The sequence below is a fragment of the Pipistrellus kuhlii genome, unplaced genomic scaffold (assembly GCF_014108245.1).
Source record: "Pipistrellus kuhlii isolate mPipKuh1 unplaced genomic scaffold, mPipKuh1.p scaffold_m20_p_4, whole genome shotgun sequence".
In the NCBI taxonomy this organism is placed as follows: domain Eukaryota; kingdom Metazoa; phylum Chordata; class Mammalia; order Chiroptera; family Vespertilionidae; genus Pipistrellus; species Pipistrellus kuhlii.
In genome coordinates, this window is record NW_023425540.1 from 80,493,637 (window position 1) to 80,514,537 (window position 20,901).

A 20,901-nucleotide genomic window follows, 5' to 3' on the forward strand; every position below is an offset into this window, starting at 1 on the left:
CCCCAATCAGCCATGTCCCCAGATTTCCACAGCCCTCGTGGCAGATGTGCTGCCTCTACTGAGAAGCACCGCATTTGCATGTTGCACACCCGGGTCAAGTTAGTTTCTAGGCATCGTAAGGGAGGGCAAGTTCAAAGTTAACGTGGAACATGTCCTCGCTCACCAGTGCCCATGCTTTCCAGGAAGGAAGGGAGTGGGGTGGGGGTGGGGGACCAGGATCAGCAGGTTCTCTGGTTTCTTTCTTCTTTTTTTTTTAATTTATTGATTTTTTTTTATAGAGAGGAAGAGAGAGGGATAGAGAGTTAGAAACATCGCGATGAGAGAGAATCATAGATCAGCTGCCTCTTGCACATCCCCCACCGGGGATGTGCCCGCAACCAAGATACATGCCCTTGACCGGAATCGAACCTGGGACCTTTCAGTCCGCAGGCCAACGCTCTATCCACTGAGCCAAACCAGTTTCGGCAGGTTCTCTGGTTTCAGCTGCAATGACTTTGGTCCTCTCCGTCCTTCTCCTGTCCTCCTTCCTGATGGGGAGAGGGAGGGTTTTGCCGAAACCCGGAGCAAGCCCAGGGGGTTGTGTCCACTCCAGAACGCCTCCCTCCACGTGCATGGTGGTGGGCGGAAAGGATGCGGTCCTTGGTCAGCTGTTGGAAAGGAGGGAAAGGCCTGGGGCTGAGGGATGGCTGAGGCGGAGATAGGTGGGTTGGGCACGTTTTCCCTGTGAAGAGATTTGAGGAGCCCCAGGGCCGGGGGCCTGGCCCAGACCTGCCCACACAGCCTCCTGTACAGGCCTGCTCGGAGGGCGCGGCTGCCGGAGCCCCGTCCGCGCTCACCGGCCCCGCAGAGGAGGCTAATTTTTTGTTTTATTATTTTTTTGGTGTATATTTTATTGATTTTTTACAGAGAGGAAGAGAGAGGGATAGAGAGTTTGAAACATTGACGAGAGAGAATCATCCATCAGCTGCCTCTTGCACACCCACTACTGGGGATGTGTCCGCAACCAAGGTACATGCCCTTGAATGGAATCGAACCTGGGACCTTTCAGTCCGCAGGCCAAAGCTCCAGCCACTGAGCCAAACAGCAGAGGAGGCTGTTTTGCCACTGGGTGAACTTGGGCCCGACTCACCGACTCACCGTGGAGGACCCGGCATTCTTCTGGGTGGGCAGCGGGGAGGGAGCCCTCCAGCCAGTGAAGGTGGCAAAGCATGCCTCCTCCTCACGGCTCTACCTCTCTCGGCCTCCGTTTTCCCACCTTTCAAACGGGGGTAGCTATGACGGACTGAAGGGCATGTCTAGTGAACGTGTTTTGTGAGTTCTGTGGCTCCGTAGGCCCGGGGTCTCCAAAGCTCAGAGATGGTGGTTCCTTCCAACCAGTTCCCTGTGAGACTCTGAGGCTGTGGGATCCCCCTTGCTCCCCAATGCTCCCTGCTATGTCCCTGTCCACTGGCCTGCAGGGATGGGCGAGGGGCTGAGGCCGGGGGACTGACTACTTCCTGTGCTTTCCTGTCCGGCAGGGCAAGTTCATCCGCATCAACTTCGACGTCACCGGTTACATCGTGGGAGCCAACATCGAGACGTGTATCCTTTGCTGGGCCTGGCCCCGCGGGCGCCCCGCCCCGCCGGCCTCCTGCCAGAGCCCCGGGGAAGGCCCCGAAAGGCACCAGAGCTGCCCCTCTGTCCCCAGGGTTCCCTCCCTCAAAACCCTCAGACCCCGGGGGTCTTCTCCCTCGATAGCAGGCATTGGGGTGTGGTCGTCCGGGGTTTGAACCCCAAAGAGCCTGCGTCTGACTCTGGGTTGGCATCTCCCTGGCTGAGTGACCTTGGGCCAGTTACTCCACTTCTCTGTGCTTCACCACTGACATGGGGGTGGCAACAGTATACCGACCACGTAGAGGTATTGGAAGAATAAAGTGGATTAATTTACGAATTAATTTATGTAAAGCTCTCAGAACCATGCCCGGGATAGAGTGAGGGCTGGATGAGTCTTGGCTAGTGTGTGAGCTCCACTTCATCCTTATCAACCCATGGGCCAAGGCCAAGACCAAGGCCAAGGCCTCTTGTTCTTAGAGAGCCAGTCTGTGACCCGCTCCAGCCCACGGCCAGGAAACTGGCCGAAATCGAGCTTTCCCGGGGGAACGGCCATGCTGCTTAGGACACACAGAGCATCTCGGGAGCCTCTGGATGGTGCCGTGGGGCCCAGTTAGAAGTGTCTGGACTTGGGACCACATCTGGGGTTCAGCAATTGATCGACGTAGAAGCCTTACGGGCGCCACGCGGCCTCAAGGTGCTATCTTTCCATGGCTGCGAGTGGACCGGTTGTTGGCACTGGCAGGACCCAGGGCAGGGTTGTGGTTGCATTTGACGCCCTGGATCACAGGGGAGGCTTTGGAATGGCATGGGCCTGGGTCCCGGTCTCAGCTCTGCCATGTTAGCCGCAGGGCGTGAGCAAGTCTCTTAACCGCGCCAAGCCTCCGTGTTGCCCCCTGTGAAGTGGGGATGATGGCAGCACCTGCTGGGGGAGCTGTACCGGGATTGCGGTTGAATGAAATGACACGCCCGGCCCTTCACACGGGGTTTGGCCCAAAGTGAGCCTCTGACTCAGTTACGGTGAGTTATGGTTGGTTAACCTTCGCTTAGACCCCACGAGAGGCTGCTTATGATCTCTCTATTCCATCTGGTACACATCCCCGCCACCCATCTGCCCTTCCCCACCAGCCTCAATGGTCTCCATGCCCAACTGCCCACCCCTACCCGTAACCCCACCCCGCCATAGCGGAACAGCTCTCCTTAGATTAACTGGCAGGGTTTGCAGTCTCCCTTCCAAGGCCAGTTCTGTGGGTCAAGGTCACTCAGCCAGGCTGGGCTGGCACCCACTTTGCGAAGCCCCACCCCTTGGTTCGATGTTTGGACTGCCCCCTGGCTTGGCCACTTCCTAGCTGGGCCCTCTCCTGGGAAATATTCCTCTTGGAGCCACAGTTTCTTTTTTAAAATATATTTTATTGATTTTTTACAGAGAAGAAGGGATAGGGATAGTTAGAAACATTGATGGGAGAGAAACATCGACCAGCTGCCTCCTGCACACCTCCCACTAGGGATGTGCCCCCAACCAATATACATGCCCTTGACCGGACTTGAACCTGGAACCCTTCAGTCCACAGACCGACACTCTATCCACTGAGCCAAACCGGTTTCGGCTGGAGCCACAGTTTCTTTATGTGGAAAATGCAAATGTTACTCACACTCACTTCCTAAGGGGGTGTGTGACGCTTAAATGAGACACTGCGGGTAAAACAGAGCAGAGATTCCTAAGTCATAGAGAGGGTAGTTATTTTCACTCTGTAACATCTAAAGACGGGGGAGTCAGTGATGGTGGGTGGGGTCTTTTACCTCCTGTCTTTCTGTGCTTTTCCTTTTCCCTCTGTTCCCCTTTCTCCTCTCCGGCCTGGGGACTGTGGCTGTGCCCTGTGGTCTCATTTTGGATCCCAAAGCCAGAACCAGAAGGTCGGCCCCTGTGAGGCAGGGTGGATGGCTTGACTCGGCCTGTCAGTAAGGCTCCCTGGAACTCTCTGGGCAGCCTCTCCCTTGTCCTGGGGGTTTTCCCTCCAGCACCCCATGCAAAGGGCCTGGGGAAGAAGGTTGGCTTCCTCCAAGGGGCGCACTCATGGGATCCCCAGAATCCTTAACTCCTCCAAACCAGATCTGCTAGAAAAGTCCCGGGCGATTCGCCAAGCCAAGGACGAGAGGACCTTCCACATCTTCTACTACATGATTGCCGGAGCCAAGGAGAAGATGAAAAGTAAGTGACCAGCAGGGTGCGAGTAGGGAGGCTTCAGCCCTTCCCTTCATCATCATCCGGGGCCAGGTGATCGGCTGTTAAAGCAGCCTGAGGCCCGGCCAGGGAAAGACCCGGATCTCTGGGTGACAGACGCGTCATTCGCCATCTCCTTTCCGTGAGGGGGTGTGGCTTTTGCTCAGGCGTTCTCATTTACTGAGCACCTACTGTGTGACACAGACAGCGCGTCCAATTAGGCACTAGGTGATTAATCAAGTCCAATTAGACTTGGAGGCGTCCAGTTCAGTGAGACACAATCTGTGCCTTCCGGGAAGGGAGAAAGACAATGGCCATATTTACCAGTTTATAAAACTTTGCAAGTATATAAGATGCAATGTTTTAAGGAATTTGGAGGGGAGGTGGGACTAAGCACTTTAATTATATAGGTTTTGAAAGTAACTTTTGAAGTGGCCTATCTAGGGCTCAGGGCTTCACAAACTCTCTGAAAAGGACTAAATAGTAAGTCTTTCAGGCTTTTTGCAGGCCACATGCTTTCTGTCACAACTGGGTATCGTACACAATGGAAAGCCACCAAGGGCAATACATATATCAGTGGGCACCACTGTATTCCCATAAAACTTTACTTAAAAATACAGGAGGTGTGCTGATCTCAGTTGTAGGGAAAATACTGTTTTACGTAAAAACTTTATACTTCCTGCCGCTACGAAATGATGCATCCTCGACATGCAGTTTTCTACTAATTCTTAAAAGAACATATAAATCACCTTGCAGAAAAAGGAACCTACCAATGAATAGAGGGACACGATACGAGTCTACATGCTAGTAATAAGTTTACGACTAAAACTTTAGGAAAACAATACAAACTTTACTTCCCATCATTTTTGTGGCCCCCTTTAGTTATTTAGGTTAGGAATTCGATGCACTGCAATATGCCACCACCAGAGGGGGCGGTATTCATTGTTTCTTCTTGATGCTGGGTGGTCTGGAGCCATTTTGGATTAAAGGGGGCATGCTGAATGGATGCTCTACACCACATGTGTCAAACACAAGGCCCGCGGGCCAAATCCGTTCCGCCAGGCCTTGCAATGTGACCCGCACCTCGCTGTCATCACTGCACTCGGCTGCGTTTCCATCACAATGACAGTTTATGACTGTTCAGTAAACCATTTGGCCCGCGATTTAGGCTGGATTTTAGATTTTGGCCCCTTCTCTGATTGAGTTCGACACCCCTACTCTACACCAACCAATAGGTAAATTAGTGGTGACGGTGTGGACACTGTGGGATGGCCCAGGGAGAAATGTTTACATCCCTCCTTCTGTTGAGCACCAAAGTCAGCAGTTTGGTTGTTTGGTAACGGGTTTCAGTTTCGTGCTCTGCCGCTGGTCTTCCAGAAATGAGGTAAGGGTGAGGCTAGTAACCAAGACTCCCAGGAACCATGTGTGTTCTTGATGGAAGAAGTTAGGCATTTAGAGAAACTAAAATCTTTGAAATGTACCCATAGTCTGGATAATGAGGTCTTGGCAAAGACCCAAACTCCTTGTGACTTTAATTAGGCATTTCAGCTAATCCAAGGGCTTGAGTTAACTGGTGTCTTGAGTCAATTCAACCTTGAGTTTATCAAGCAGCTCCCAAGTGACTTGACCCATAACAGACCTTTGTTTTAAAATAAAAGCATCTCACTGACTTCCCTTCCAAAGGTAGTATGCAGTCCGGCCTAATTAAAGGCTGATCTGGAAGAGGACACCTGATGTCTTGGAGGGTGTTATAAAAGCAAGAGAAAGAAGCAGTTATAAATTGGGGGGAGGAAAGGGTGGTGGCTGAGGTACTGAGGTATGTAACCATGACCTTATAGAAAACGATGTTAAATATCGATAGATGTAACCAAGGAGCTGGCAAATGTTTTTGCTAAAGGGCCAGGTAGTAAATATTTTAGGCTTTGCAGACCCCATATGGTTTTGTTGCAACTACTCAACTCTGCCTTTGTAGTAGGACAGCAGCCATAGACAATAGACCAGGAGTAGAAGTGGCTGTGTTCCAATAAAACTTTATGTACAAAAACAACCAGCACACCAGATTTGCCAACCCCTGATGTAAACCTCATCTACTGATTTTAACCGGAAATAGTTGGTGGAGAGGAAGGAGGGTGTAGGAAGTCAATAGTTGATATCTAATTTTGGCATATTCAGAAATAGCCTATTATATATGATATACAAACATCCCATTACATACAGTAATATGTAGAGATCAGGGTAACTGTCAGAAGAAACGGCTAAAAGAGAGAAAAGCTGTTATTGTGGAATAAGGTGAGAGACACAGAAGGGGTGGGACAGAGAATGGCATTTTTATTATATAAACCTTTTGGTAGTAAATTGATTTAAAAAATGCATGTGCATATATGATTTTATTTTATAAAATTTAATAAATGGACGAATAAAGAGTGACCTAACTTTCCAGACGCCTGTGTTCCTGAAGGCAGGGTGTCTTCGGGCAATTGAGATAAAGGTGTCCCTCCGTCTGGGTCAGTGCAACCCCACGTCAGGGGTCATGGCTTAGGCGGTGGAGCCGGCTTACTTTCAGCTGCCAGGTACCCTGGGGCAGTGCATAACCTCCCCCACTGTAGGAGGCCAGTGGTGACTGGAGAAGCCAACTGTGAGATGATGCAGAAGGAAGGCTTTAAGCCATCCAGGTCGTAGGAGGGGGAAAGAAACTGTGATGGTCCAGACCCTTTACCAGACTCCAGTCTCCTGTTCAAAGTGGCTGTGTGCCCTCCTGACCACCCCCCGTCTTCCCCTCCTTCCAGGCGACTTGCTGTTGGAGGGCTTCAACAGCTACACGTTCCTCTCCAATGGCTACGTGCCCATCCCCGCCGCCCAGGACGACGAGATGTTCCAGGAGACCTTGGAGGCCATGGGCATCATGGGCTTCAACGAAGACGAGCAGCTGTGTAAGGCTTCACACCCTGAGGCGGGGCTGGCGGGAGACCTGGATTCTTGCTCTCGGTTCCACCAGAATCAGTTAGGGACTCTTTAACCCTCTTTCCCCCCCAAACGAAACGGGAGAATGAAAATGAATATTACTGTAGGTGGGTTGTTGGTGTTCTTAAAAAGCGGCTGCATAGATTAGGGGTCTTTCAGTTACCAGGGACCCACACTGTCTTCAGCAAAAAGGAAAATGATTCACTCATAGAGCTGAAAAGTTCAGACACAGTGGTTTCAGGTACAGTTAATTCTAGGGCTGCAAAGCTTGTCCCTAGAACCTGGTCTGTCAACATTGGTGTCAGGTTGGCTATAGTGTCTGGCGGCAAAACGGCTGCTGCAGCTCCAGCCCTTACATTCTTTGGGTTATGTCCAACAGAAAAGCGCAGAGTGGATTCTCTGCTTGAGTTCCCAAATGGAGTCATATTGACTCCTATTGGTTGCCCTAGGTCCGTGGTCGGCAAACTGCGGCTCTAGAGCCACATGCAGCTCTTTGGCCCCTTGAGTTTGGCTCTTCCACAAAATACCACGGCCTGGGCAAGTCTATTTTGAAGAAGTGGCGTTAGAAGAAGTTTAAGTTTAAAAATGTGGCTCTCAAAAGAAATTTTAATCGTTGTACTGTTGATATTTGGCTCTGTTGACTAATGAGTTTGCTGACCACTGCTCTAGGTTGATGTTGTTTTACTTGAGCTACTCGTTGTAGCCAGGGTTGTGGAAAGTTCTGAGTAGCTTAGGTCTCTGTTCTGTTCATGGACCTGGGGGTAGAGAGGTAGTTGGCCTCCTCAAGAACATGTGGGCAGAGGATATGGGACAGGGAGTAATTGAGGAAGTGGGTTTATTCGGGCTCCTCCTTGAAAGCCAGTCTGGTGATAGACCAATATTGATTAACTAGAGGCCCAGTGCATGAAATTCGTGCACTTTGGGGATGGGGGGGTCCCTCAGCTCGGTCTGAGTCCTCTTGCAGTCCGGGACCCCTCTGGGGATGTCTGCCTACCGGCTTAGGCCTGATCCCCTTAAGGTGGCAGGCAGACATCCCTCTCACAGTCCGGGGCTCTCACAGTCCAGGACCCCTCACTCCTTACTGCTCGTCTGCAGTGGAGGCCAAAGAGGCTCCCACCACCACCGCTGCACTCGCCAGCTGTGACTGAGGCTTGTGGTTGAGTGGTGCTCCCCCTGGTGGTCAGTGTGTGTCATAGCGACCGGTTGTTCCACAGTTTGGCTGATTTGCATATTAGGCTTTTATTATATAGGATATCATCAACCACCAACCAAGAGACACACTTGCCTTGAGAACAGGGCAACTCAAAGAGATACCCTTAGTCTCCACACTGTGCTTCAAGAAACACTCTTCCTTCTGGGCTAGATGTGCCCCAGTGTTCAAGGTTATTCTCTTTTGGGAACACCAGGGCAGGATTGTGGAAAATTTCCCTTCCTTCCCACGCCCCTTTGGAGCCCCAGAATAGCGCTAAGGTTGCTGAAACGTAGCAATAGGGAGGGGCAGTTCCTCTTGAGATAAATGGGGGCCCAGAAAAAGAAGGTTCCATGGGTCAGTTGACAAATGGACGGTGATTGTGGATTTTGGCCAGGGTTCCGTATCAGAATGCAAGGTTAACCCTTTCCGAATGGCCTGGGCTCTCCAAGAATAATTCACTTTGTTTGGCCATGAATCAGTTTGGCTTCTAATCTTTTGCTTTAGACAAATGCAACTAATGACTCAGTACTTGCTATGAGCCAAGCATTTGCTAAGTCCCCCCCCCCCCCCTTTTTTTAATGTGCCATGCCCGGTTTTATTTGAATAATTGAAAACTGGAACATACTAAAATATTGATTGATAGAGGATTTGTTACATTATTGTTTGACCTTATTAACTAGAATGATGGGGCTATTATATCAGGGGACAAGGCAATACACTAAATGCTTTAGATGCATTATTTAACCACTCTATGAAGTGGCTGCTATTTTCCCAAATTTGCAGAGGAAACTGGGCACAGGGAAGTGAAGAAACTTGCCCAAGGACACACAGCGAGTTACTGGTGGGGCTGGGACTCGCTCTCGGGTCTTGGGACTCCCAAGCCCTATTTTGTGGCTTACTGTGCTCTGCGTTTGTCTGTGGGAAGGAAGGTGGTTTTTGTCCTTTAAACTCTTAAAATTCTGTGTCAGAGTCATGGTTTGGTAACCAGGGCTGGTGGGAGCCATGTATATTCTAAAATGAAGGCTCACATCATTATCAGTGGAGCAGAATCCCACCATGAGACAGAGTTCCCTTTTCTGCTCCCTTCAGTTTTTCAGATGACTTTCAAAGAGAGAGTAGTAGTTTGGCACCTACTATGCCATCAGCTCCTCTCTGGTACTTGCTAATCTCCCTTTTAATCCAAAAAAGTAGAGCCCAGGCCCATCACCTTGGCAGGCCCCAGCATCTTGCTAGAAATTGATGATATTTTTTAAAATATATTTTATTGATTTTTTACAGAGAGGAAGAGAGAGGGATAGAGAGTTAGAAACATCGATGAGAGAGAATCATCGATCAGCTGCCTCTTGCACACCTGCTACTGGGAATGTGCCCGCAACCAAGGTACATGCCTTTGGCCGGAATCGAACCTTGGACCTTTCAGTCTGCAGGCCGACGCTCTATCCACTGAGCCAAACCGGTTTCGGCATGATGATATTTTTAATTGTTATAGTTGCTATGTACTTATGGCAAGGGAAGCTGATTTTTCACTTAAGATAGAGCTAGTTTCCTATTAAAGTAAATCTAAAGAAAGAAAAATAAGCGGATATAAAGAAAAATGTTAAGGAAATAACGGAGCAGATGGTATGTAGGTAGAGCAAGCATTAAGATGAGGGAGTGGAAATGATTGAGTTCCACAGGACATGGACTTAGACTATTTGTACATCAATCCCAGTCATGAATTCAGAGCGACTCCCAACCCTTCACAAAGAGGCTGAAGGGGAATGGGGGTACGGGGTGAGGCTTGAACCCCAGAGCTTCATAACGCTCCAGGTGACCATGCCCCTCTGTGTCCTGAGCTCAGTGAGGGAGACATACTCACCCAGGTCACAGAGAGCTAGCAACAGTGGAGGGCTGGAATAATATGACATAACAGCAGTAATGTTTATTGGGCACTGACCATGTTCAGGCACATTGAGTCCTCCTGACAGTTACCTATGAGGTAGGAGTTTTTATGGGCCTTCAGACAGAAAAACTTCAGGCCACACACAGCTGCTAAGGACAGACCGGGCCACTAGTCCCAGCACTTGTGCACTCAGACACCCCCAGGCACAGACTAGGTCAGTCATTTGTACTGTTGGCAGAATATTTTTATGAAGAGGTGGATTTCTATAGCTCATCTGCTCTGAGCTTTGTCTTAACAATTTCTGTAAAATCAGGCCGAAATCGGTTTGGCTCAGTGGATAGAGCTTCAGCCTGCGAACTGAAGGGTCCCGGGTTTGATTCCAGTCAAGGGCATGTGCCTGGGTTGCGGGCGCATCCCCAGTGGGGGGTGTTCAGGGAGCAGCTGGTCAATGATTCTCTCTCATCAATGTTTCTAATTCTCTATCCCTCTCTCTTCCTCTCTGTAAAAAATCAATAAAAATATATTTAAAAAAAAACAAAACACAAACAAACAATTTCTGTAAATCAGTAATTGTATGCCCTGGTTTTATTATGTCTAATAAATTAGGATAAATACAATACCTATTAAAAAATTTCTCATGCCACCTAAGATCACTTATCCTGTGTACCCATGGTAGTACACATGCCACGGGTTGGGAACCCGCTTTTTATTCCTCAGTAATAAAGAGTGGTGTATTAGTCTGTAACAAGTCACCACAGACTGGGTGGCTTAAAGCAATGGGAGTTTATCGGGGGCTGGAAGTCCAAAATCAAGGTCTCAGCAGGGTTGGTTCCTTCTGGAGGCTGTTAGGGAGAATCCACCCATGTCTGTCTCCTGGGTCCTGGCATTTCTCCGCCAATAAACACCTCACTCCCATCTCAGCCTCTCTTGGCTTATCACCTCCCACGGCGTTTCCGCTTGTGTTTTCAGGGCACCTGTCATTGGATTTAGTGCCACCAGGCTAATCCAAGGAGATCTCGTTTAAGATACTTAATCAAATCTGCAACGGTTTTTGTTTTTGTTTTTGTTTTTCCAAATAAGGCCACATTCAAAGGTTCCAGGTGGACATACCTTTGCAGGGAGAGGGTGCTGTTAAACCCACCACAGGTGGCTGCCGTTATTTAGCCTCCACGGGGGCAGGCCCCTTGCTTGGTCATCTCTCCTGACATGAGCGTCATGAAGCAGGTGCTATGTTGCCATCTCCCTTGTGCAGATTGGGAAGCTGAGGCTGAGGAGGCAGAGCTGGGGTTTGAACTAGGGACTTCATAGCTCCCGGGTGCCTGTTTTCAGCCACCGCCCCAGGCTGCCTGCCTCAGCACCCTCGCCACTTTCCTGTCCACCGGCGCTTTTAGTGAGTTCATCTGTGACCGGACAGTGGCCACCGTTCTGTCATGAGCACGTTACCTGTACCAGAAGGTGCAAACTGCTGGCTCCTGGCCCACAGGAGGGATTGGCATCCACAACATATACATTTTTTTAAAAATTGCCTTGCACATTTAAACATGGATAGATTTCACAATAGAAACCTGGGTTTCTGTTATCTTTGCTAAGATCGCAAGTCTGGCTGCGCTGGGCTTGCCTCTCCCGTAGCCATGCTTGGATTGGCCAGTCAGTTCCCCTTCAGGCGGGGTCATGGCTCCCAAGAGTCCCCACAGTCCCCTTTGTTCATTTAGACCGGTGGTTCTCCACTAAGGGGGGTTGGCTCCCTGAGGGATGGGGGACATCTGCCAGAATCTGGAGACATTTCTGGTTGTCCTAACTCTGTAAGGGGAGCACTACTGACATCTAGTGGTTAGAGACCAGGGATGCAGCTAAACATTGTACAGCGAAGCCCCTGCAATAGGGCCTCCATGGAGAAACCCTCAGTTAGGCTGCTTCCCTGGGCTCTGCAGGCCTGTCATCCATCCCTAGTTTAGATCCGCAGCTTACAAACCATGAGTATAGCATTGGACAGTTTACAAAGCCCCTTTCATACTGTCTTAGCAGTGCCTGGTCCACAGCAGTGTTCACCTTTTGGGGGGAACGTTTTCTGCAGTGGTGATGGGAGAAAATGGGTGGGGGGTCGGCCAGCAGCCAGGCCTTTTGCTGAGCTGGGCCGGGGTCCCTAAGGTGTGAGGGAAGCTGTTGTGAAGGGCTGTCACCCCAGCTTGGCCCGAGGACCCAGAGAAGCTGGCAATCTAGGATTTATTTCTAGAACACCATGATTCCTTCTTGGAATTCCTAGGCAACTGCACTGAGTCCATCTAAAGCCAGTCATTAGCATGAATCCTCCATCCATCCATCATTTATCTTCCTCCCATCCACTGTTCCATTCATTCATCCACACATGCATACATCAGTCCATGGATTCCTCTGTCCATTATCCATCCATCAGTCCACCCATTGATCGGTCATTTGTCTATCCATTATCCACCCTCCATCCATCTCCCTTCCCTCTGCATGTGTATCTGGATCCTGGATTAGGCTTTGGGAATACAGAGATGATAGGACAGTCCCCGCTCTCCAGTAACACATGGCCTTATGGGGTTTCAAGCACGGAACCCATTTTAACAGTAATATGGCCTGACTATGGAGTCAAAGGAATTCCAAGGACCTGTGAAAACAGTGTTTTGTCTTGAGGCACCTGGACATCAGGGGGGAATTTCCCCTTCTCCATCCTGACATGAGCGTCTTGCACACCCGGCCAGAGTATGGTGGGAAGTACAGGGTTTGGTTTTATTTCTTAAATAGCTTTTATTAACATACAGTTTACATTTAGGAAGTTGTGTATGCCGTAAGTGTACATTCAATGAATTTTTATAGATCAAACATCCCTGTGCAACTAGCTCTCGTTGTAAGTAAGAGACCACCAACTTCCCTATGTTCCTTCTAGCAGCTTCCCCCAATCAAGAATAATTATTCTGATTCCTAATGGCATCAGAACTTTTGCCTGTTCTTGAACTTTTCATAAATGGCCTCATGCTCTTATTGCATTTGGTGTCTTTTTCTTTAGCATTTGTGTTTGTGAGATACAGCCGTCATGTTGTTAGCAGTAAATCACTCATTCTCCTTGCTGCATAGGGGCTGACAGACGTGTTCTGTAGAGGCTAGATAGTAAATATGTTAGCCCATGCGGCTGTACAGTCTCTGTTGCAACTTTTCAATTCTGTCATTGAAGCACCAAGGTGAAAAAGCGCAGCTGGGTTCCAATAAAATTTAATTTAAAATGGCAGGCAATGGGCTGGATGTGGTCCACGGGCTATCCAGTATGGTATCCCCTTGTAGCACATAGTTTTTAGCAATCATTTGAAAATGTTCTCCCCCCGGCCAGCTTTTCCTCTCTCATTAGCAGGGAGTTGTGGAAATTTGGCTTTCTCCTAAAAGCTCAGAATTGACTGTCTTTAGGAAAAAGATGGTAGCTGCCAAGGGTGTTTAGGCGCCAGACCTCCAGAGTACCTCAGTGTTGACGGCTGTGTCTTATCTGCTCTCTCCCTGCCCTCAGCCATCCTGAAGGTGGTGTCGTCCGTCCTGCAGCTGGGCAATATCGTCTTCAAGAAGGAGAGGAACACGGACCAGGCGTCCATGCCGGACAACACAGGTGGGGCCCCTCTTCCCAGGAACTGACGGCTTGGGTGACAGGCAGGAGGGTCAGCCTCAGTCTTTGGTAGATTTTCTGGACGAGGTTACTTGGGGTATTGACAAGGGCTAAACTAAGCTATTTTCACTGACCTCTTCTTTTACCCAACTTTCCCCTGCTGAAGTCCTACAGTGGGAAGTTCTTGAACCAGAGTGTGAGAGAAAAGAACTAAGGGTTTCAGATCAGGGAGGATCCTTAGGGAGCATAGAATACTTTCCAGCACAAACTATGTGCCAGGCACCAGACAGGGAGAGAAACAAGACAGGAACAGCCATTTCTTATGGCACCTGCGGTCCCACTAGGGAGACAGAAGATGCCCATTAAACGTGAGAGTCAGATAAACAACAAACACACTTGATTATAAGTATGTCCCAGGTAATGTTGGGGAATATAATCCTACATTCTGTAATATATTATAATTCTGTAATGTAATTCCAATACTAAAAAAAAAAAGTGTTGTTTATCTGACATTCAAGTTTAACTGGGCATCCTGTATTTTTCTTTTCTTTTCTGAATCTGACAAATAAGCAGCATTTTATGTTTTGCAAAGCTCGCCCGGCTACCTCCGTGCTGTTGGTGGCTGAGCCGAAAGGATAACGTAGGTTCCCAGTTCCCACCGCTGCCTCAGCCCCAGCCCCAGCCGTGGGCTGGATATTGTGCTGCTTCTGCAACCCGGGAGCTTACCCTCCCTGGACCTGGCAGATGGTTCCCGTGTGGCCCTCCTCAGTAAGGCACATTCCAGGAATCCGCACTCTGAGACAGACCTTCAGGGAAAGGGAAACCCAAAAGCACCTGGCAAAGACATGGGAAACATCCTAAAGCCACTCTATTCTGTCACCAGCCATGCATGTGTGAACTATCACGCAACACTAGTCTTCACGTTAATGGATAATGTTTTTTTTTAATAAAAGCCTTTTAAATGCAGAAATACACATATAACAAGAACCCACGAGTTCACCATCCACAACTGCTATTTGGGACTATTTTTTAATGCTGCTTTGTCTTTAAAATGAAACAAAGCGACATAGATTTGCAAACACAGGGACAGCCCTTGTTCTCCCAACTAGGTCCTCTCCTCCCCATGCCTCCCCTGCACATCCTCAGCCTCGCCTTTACACTGTCACTCACATGCGGTGGAATGATATAGAAAGTTGCTTTGTGAGTGTTTTTAATTTATAGAAATGATAGCACACTACAAACACCATTCTTCGACTTGATTTTGTTTCTATTCTATACTCACCATTGTCTAGATCGGGGTTTCTCAGTAGTGGCACAACCTGGAGTGACAAGCAAAAAGGTTTCCAGACTTTGTCAAATGTCCATCCCCTGGGGGCAAAATCATCCTTAGTTGAGAACCCCTGGGGGGAAGGGGGAGGGGAGAGAGAGAGAGAGAGAGAGAGAGAGAGAGAGAGAGAGAGAGAGAGAAAGAGAAAGAGAGGAAAAGAAGGAAGGAAGGAAGGGAGGTCATCCCTTTACTGATATTTGGTATTCCATCTTATGAAAATACCATGGTCTGTCTGCTCCCATATTAATGGTTTTCAGGTGTTTCCAATGTTTTGTCACTACCAGCAATGCTGCACGACGTCTCTTGAAACAGTGGAACAAGTGTTTATCAATAATTGACTAAATGTCAGGCACTTCCCATATCTGACCTCATTTAACACTGTTACAACCCCACAGGGTACCAAACAGCTGACTCTTTTTACAAGCCGAGCAAAACAAGACTCCAGGTTAGGGGTGTCGAACTCAATCAGAGAAGGGGCCAAAATCTAAAATCCAGCCTAAATCGTGGGTCGAATGGTTTACTGAACAGTCATAAACTGTCATTGTGATGGAAACGCAGCGGAGTGCAGTGATGACAGCGCGGTGCGGGCCACATTGCAAGGCCTGGCGGGACGGATTTGGCCCGCGGGCCTTGTGTTTGACACATGTGCTCCAGGGAGTTGAATGGCTTTTCCATCATCACGTGACTAGGACGTGGGAGGGGCGAGGGCTTGAACCTAGAGCATCTGGCCTGAAGCCCCCAGTTGGAACACTCCTCCATCCCACCCTGTCATGGCCTCTGAGCGGTGAACTGGGGGTGGGTCACTAACAGAAGTTCTTAGGACTCGTATGCTGTGTGCACTACTTATGAGTTACACTCCCCAATAAGGCAGGTTATAGGGATCCATCTCTCCAAAACAACAGTAACAACCAAAACCAATGTCTGTGCACATGTCCCATGTGATGTGCGTAGTCCCCAAGCCTTCTCTTTGTGATGCGCTTAATATGCTTGTTTTCTCCATGCAGCTGCTCAGAAAGTTTGTCACCTCATGGGCATTAATGTGACGGATTTCACCAGAGCCATCCTTACCCCACGTATAAAAGTCGGGCGGGATGTGGTACAGAAAGCTCAGACCAAAGAACAGGTAAGGATGCACTTACTCTTTATTCCTACAGAATCTCACATCCAGCCAGTCAGCCAGCCAGCCATTCATTTATCCATATATGCATCCATCTATTCATCTATCCACTCGTCCATCCATCCATTCATTTATCTATCCATCCATCCATCCATCCATCCATCCATTCATCTACCCACTTATCCTCCATTCATTCATCCCTTCATGTTTCCATCCATGCATTCATCTATCTATTCACATTTTGTCCATCCGTCCATCATTTATCCATCCCTAAACCCACCCACCTATCCACTTATCCACCCATTCATTTATCTTTCCATCCATGTTTCTACCCATTTATACATTATCAATCTATCTTCCTTTTCCTCTGTCCGTATCTTGGTCCCTCGTCTATCCAATACCAGAATAATCAAAGTCCCCTGCCAGGTTTTGAAAACACAACACTGCACAGGAACAGCAGAGCCCCTCACCCATGACCTCATCTTGACCTCTTAGTTGGAGGGGACAGAACAGACTTGACCTAAAGATTTTTTTTTTTAATACATTCTACCAACTTTTCACAGAGAGGAAGGGAGAGAGACAGAGAGCTAGAAACATCGATGAGAGAGAAACATCGACCAGCTGCCTCCTGCACACCCCCTACTGGGGATGTGCCCACAACCCAGGTACATGCCCCTGACCGGAATCGAACCTGGAACCCCTCAGTCCGCAGACCGATGATCCACCACTAAGCCAAACCGGCTTCAGCTGACCTAAAGATTTTGAAATGACTGTGTCCCCTTCCTAGGGGCAATACTGACCACCTGTGGAACAGCGCCTCTCTGTGCCAGGTCCCTCTGATGTGCGTGTGCACGTATCCACACAGTCATTCCTCAGATCTGAGCTCGCTCTCCCTCCCTGCCACTTTCTGCTGGGTGCAGAGAGGGTGTTGCTTCCTTTTTGTGTGTGTCTGTTTTTTGAGGGCCGATTAGAAGTAGGAGAAGAATAAAAATCAGAGCCATCCACTGGGTTCCTGTGAAAACACAGCCCACAGGCGTAACCGTGTCCCCTCGCTCCCCCCACAGGCTGACTTTGCCATCGAGGCTCTGGCCAAGGCCACGTACGAGCGCCTTTTCCGCTGGATCCTCAGCCGTGTGAACAAAGCCCTGGACAAGACCCACCGGCAAGGGGCCTCGTTCCTGGGAATCCTGGACATTGCTGGATTTGAGATCTTTGAGGTACGGTGTGGTGGGATGGTACAGCCATGCGTGGCTCTCCGGGGTGAAGCTTCCCCTCGGGGCACGCATCTTGTTGGGGAAAGGCAGGCAGATGGCTGCTGTGGGTGGGGGCTGTCCTTGAGGGTGGAAGGGACAGAAGTCCGGCAGGGAACGCATTGGCTTATGAGACTGAGAAGGCCTCCGTCAGACACGCAGGACCCAATCTCCTGCCATCCCCCTCTCTCCACCATCCCCCACTCTGACCTGTTCTCACACTGACTCCCCTTATGGTGGCAAGATCACAGCCACAGCCCTCAACAGCCTCTCAGCAGCTTTGGCAGTTGCAGCCAGTTCCCGCTGTTGACCAAAGTAGCAGCCAGTTCTAACCAGCATTTTGGCATTGAGTCTTTTGGACTCAGACTCACCAGGATTGGACCACGTGGTCACCTTGGAGCCAAGCACTATTTCCAGGGTCTTGCCTTAGTTCGTGTGGTGCAGCATGGCAAATGGATCTCACGCCCATGGGTGGAAGGGACATTCTCAATGAGAGGGGAAGTCTTGAATGGACAGATATTCCAAAACCTGTCTGCTATGGGATTACTCCCTCTTCGAGCCTCGGTCTCTGCATCTGCAAAATGGGGGTGATAAAATACCTTACAGGGTGATTCTTCCCTTCCCACAAATCATTGTGCAGATGGAGGGGATGAGCATCCTTAAAGCAGTGTGTGTGCAGACCACGTGACAGGAGAAAGGTCCATTTGCCAGCCTGCCGTGACCTGTAGGCAGCTGCTGTTGGGGCCTGAGCCCGCGCTGGGTGCTGAAATGGCAGAGCAGGCGCTGGTGGAAAGGGTGTTGGGCCCTGGGGCTCTCTCCAGGGCAGAGCGTCTCTTTAAGGCCCGAGCCCCAGCCTCCATCCACGATGCTCACGACCCCCTCACTGTCCCGCGCAGGTGAACTCCTTCGAGCAGCTGTGCATCAACTATACCAACGAGAAGCTGCAACAGCTCTTCAACCACACCATGTTCATCCTGGAGCAGGAGGAGTACCAGCGCGAGGGCATCGAGTGGAACTTCATCGACTTCGGGCTGGACCTGCAGCCCTGCATCGAGCTCATCGAGCGGCCGGTGAGGGCCCCCGTCACACTCGCATGCGTGTGTGGCCCCTGCAGCGGCACACGGGCCCTGCCCTCTCTGTGTGTGCACGCTTCCCCCAGCCCTGAGTCCCTGTGGGCTCCGTCACTCTTTCCCTTACCCCACATGTTAAAGCAAAGGTATTTTCCGTTTTTATTTCTCTTTTCCTCCCCTCCCTTCCTTCTTCTTTCCTTTCCTTCCCTTCCCCTCCCTTTCCTTCCCCTCATTCCCATTCATTTATTTACAAAGCCAGGAATCTTTGTTTTGTGCACTTGATGTACCCCAAACCCCTAAACCATGCACATAGTAGGTGCCCAATGAATAATTGATGAATGACTATTTACTGAGCACCTACTATGTGCTGGGCCCGTCTTTAGGGGTTAGAGATGTAACCGTCAATGAGATGAACTTGGCCTCTGTCCTCCTGAAGCAGCGGGCAATAGAACCAGACAAACAAGTGAAACAAGCGAACATCCTGATAAAGCCAGGGCGGAGAATGACTGCACAGAGCAGGGGGAGCACTTCCTAATTCTGAGTCCAAAGAGTGAAGACCATTCCAGCAGAATGAATGGCATTTGCAAATAGGGCTGGGCTCTTGACACGTTAGTCTAGACCAGTGGTCGGCAAACTGCGGCTCATGAGCCGCGTGCGGCTCTTTGGCCCCTTTGAGTGTGGCTCTTCCACAAAATACCACGGCCTGGGCAAGTCTATTTTGAAGAAGTGGCGTTAGAAGAAGCTTAAGTTTAAAAAATTTGGCTCTCAAAAAAGAAATTTCAGTCGTTGTACTGTTGATATTTGGCTCTGTTAACTGAGTTTGCCAAACACTGGTCTAGACTGTCTCACACAGGAAAGTGCTTTACTAAAAAGAATCCTGAGGTGAATCTATATATATAAAAGGCTAAGTGTCTGCCCATCTGACCGGTAGCTATGATGCACACTGACCACCAGAGGAAAGACACATAATGCAGGAGCTGCCATGATGCGCACTGGCCATTTAAAAATAAATGGCACCACGGGCCTGGTGCCAAAAAACCAACACTAGGCTTCCCCCAAGTGGGACACATGTCCCACCACCACCCGAGTGACAACCCACCAAATTACAGCCAGTGATGCCCCATGGTGCAAAATGCTGCCCACAGCCCAGCTTGAACATGGTCACTGTGGGCATCTGGTAATGACATCACATAGCAACACCTGGCTTCCTCTCCCTGGCAACTAGCCTCCTTAGAGTTTTTTCAGCCCAAGAACCTGACTTGCTTTATAGCCAGGTGCAAACATTTTACACTTTTAAGTCTTTGTGAAGCATTTTCCATGCCTCATTTCATTTGATCCTCATAGAAATCCTGGAGTAGAGGAAATAGGAGACTTGGTAGAATTCTATTTTATTTTCATTAGCTGGAAAAAGGAGGTTTAGAAAGTTTAGAAACTTGAGCTGACTGAAAAGAAGTAAGAAATGGTGGATCTTGAAAATGACTTCAGGTTTTCTCACTGCGCAGAATATAGTAAAACACTGCTGCAGTTAAATATTTTACCATTTGTTCTCTCTGTGCGATCTACAATAACAATCTGCTTCTTGTTGATATTTACTACTGTGTTGCTGACAATAACCTGAAAGAGAAGTTGGGGCACTTCACTGGGCTGGAAAAAGTTTAGCTAAATCAGAAAGCAGGTCTAATTAAGCAAGTTTATTCTATATATATAAAAGGCTAGGTTGACTTGCGCATGCATGATACATATAAAGCTCTCGTTGGCGCCAGTGGTACTCATGTTTCGATATGTCACTGTTGATCGTGAATTTGGTTGACACTTCTATTATACAGAAAGGGCGAATAGCGATATTACAATATTTCTTCTAATTAATTTCCTTTCAATGTGCACAAATCCGTGCACCAGCACACTAGTGTATATAATAAAGCAAGGTGTAAAATCTTTGTGATGTTGCATGTACTGCCCTCTAGAGGGCAGGAGCAAACATATTCTGTTGGTGGTGCTTGCCTTTCTATCTCCAGTGCTGGTCCATTGGACACATGGTAATTTGAGGATATATTTTGCAGGGAGGGAACAAAAATAAAGAGGGTACACATCCATCTTTATATGTAGGCAGATATGGTATGAGAGTGAGGGAGCTGCCTGTGCGTGTGTTTAGGTGGTGAGCCTGAGGCTTGAGCCCTGGCTGTGACCCTGCCCTGCTTGTCCTCCACAGAACAACCCTCCAGGCGTGCTCGCCCTGCTGGACGAGGAGTGCTGGTTCCCCAAAGCCACAGACACGTCCTTCGTGGAGAAGCTGTGCTCAGAGCAGGGCAACCACCCCAAGTTCCAGAAGCCCAAGCAGCTCAAGGACAAAACAGAGTTCTCCATCATCCACTATGCTGGGAAGGTACCCATTGCGTGTCCCAGGGGTCTGTCTGTCCTGGGGACCTCACAAGGAATGCTCAGAGCAAGATCACCTCGGGAATGGCAGAACCAAAGGCATCCGGTGTGAATAAAATCCCAAGCAAGGCTATTTATGATTTCGTCTAAGTGTCTGGAAGGGACAAGATATATATATATATGTAACCCAACCATGGTGGTCAGCTAGTTCTTTATCTTGTATAGACTCTAAATTCTTCCTGATGCAGGGTAAACCCAGCAGGAAGAGCCAGCCAGAATGGGGTGACCAATAAACCCAATTT

General features: G+C 49.1%; 1 protein-coding gene across 4 annotated transcripts in view; it reads left to right on the forward strand.

The window, feature by feature from the left end:
* MYH11 (myosin heavy chain 11) overlaps positions 1 to 20,901 on the forward strand; it is a 123,716-nt gene that overhangs the window by 70,856 nt on the left and 31,959 nt on the right. For all 4 annotated transcript variants that reach the window (XM_036411368.2, XM_036411369.2, XM_036411370.2 and 1 more), the window contains 8 exons: positions 1,518 to 1,581; positions 3,701 to 3,799; positions 6,598 to 6,741; positions 13,367 to 13,462; positions 15,791 to 15,909; positions 16,968 to 17,120; positions 18,050 to 18,223; positions 20,433 to 20,606. In XM_036411368.2, coding sequence (XP_036267261.1) covers positions 1,518 to 1,581; positions 3,701 to 3,799; positions 6,598 to 6,741; positions 13,367 to 13,462; positions 15,791 to 15,909; positions 16,968 to 17,120; positions 18,050 to 18,223; positions 20,433 to 20,606 — 1,023 coding nt within the window. The remainder of the gene's footprint in view (positions 1 to 1,517; positions 1,582 to 3,700; positions 3,800 to 6,597; positions 6,742 to 13,366; positions 13,463 to 15,790; positions 15,910 to 16,967; positions 17,121 to 18,049; positions 18,224 to 20,432; positions 20,607 to 20,901) is intronic.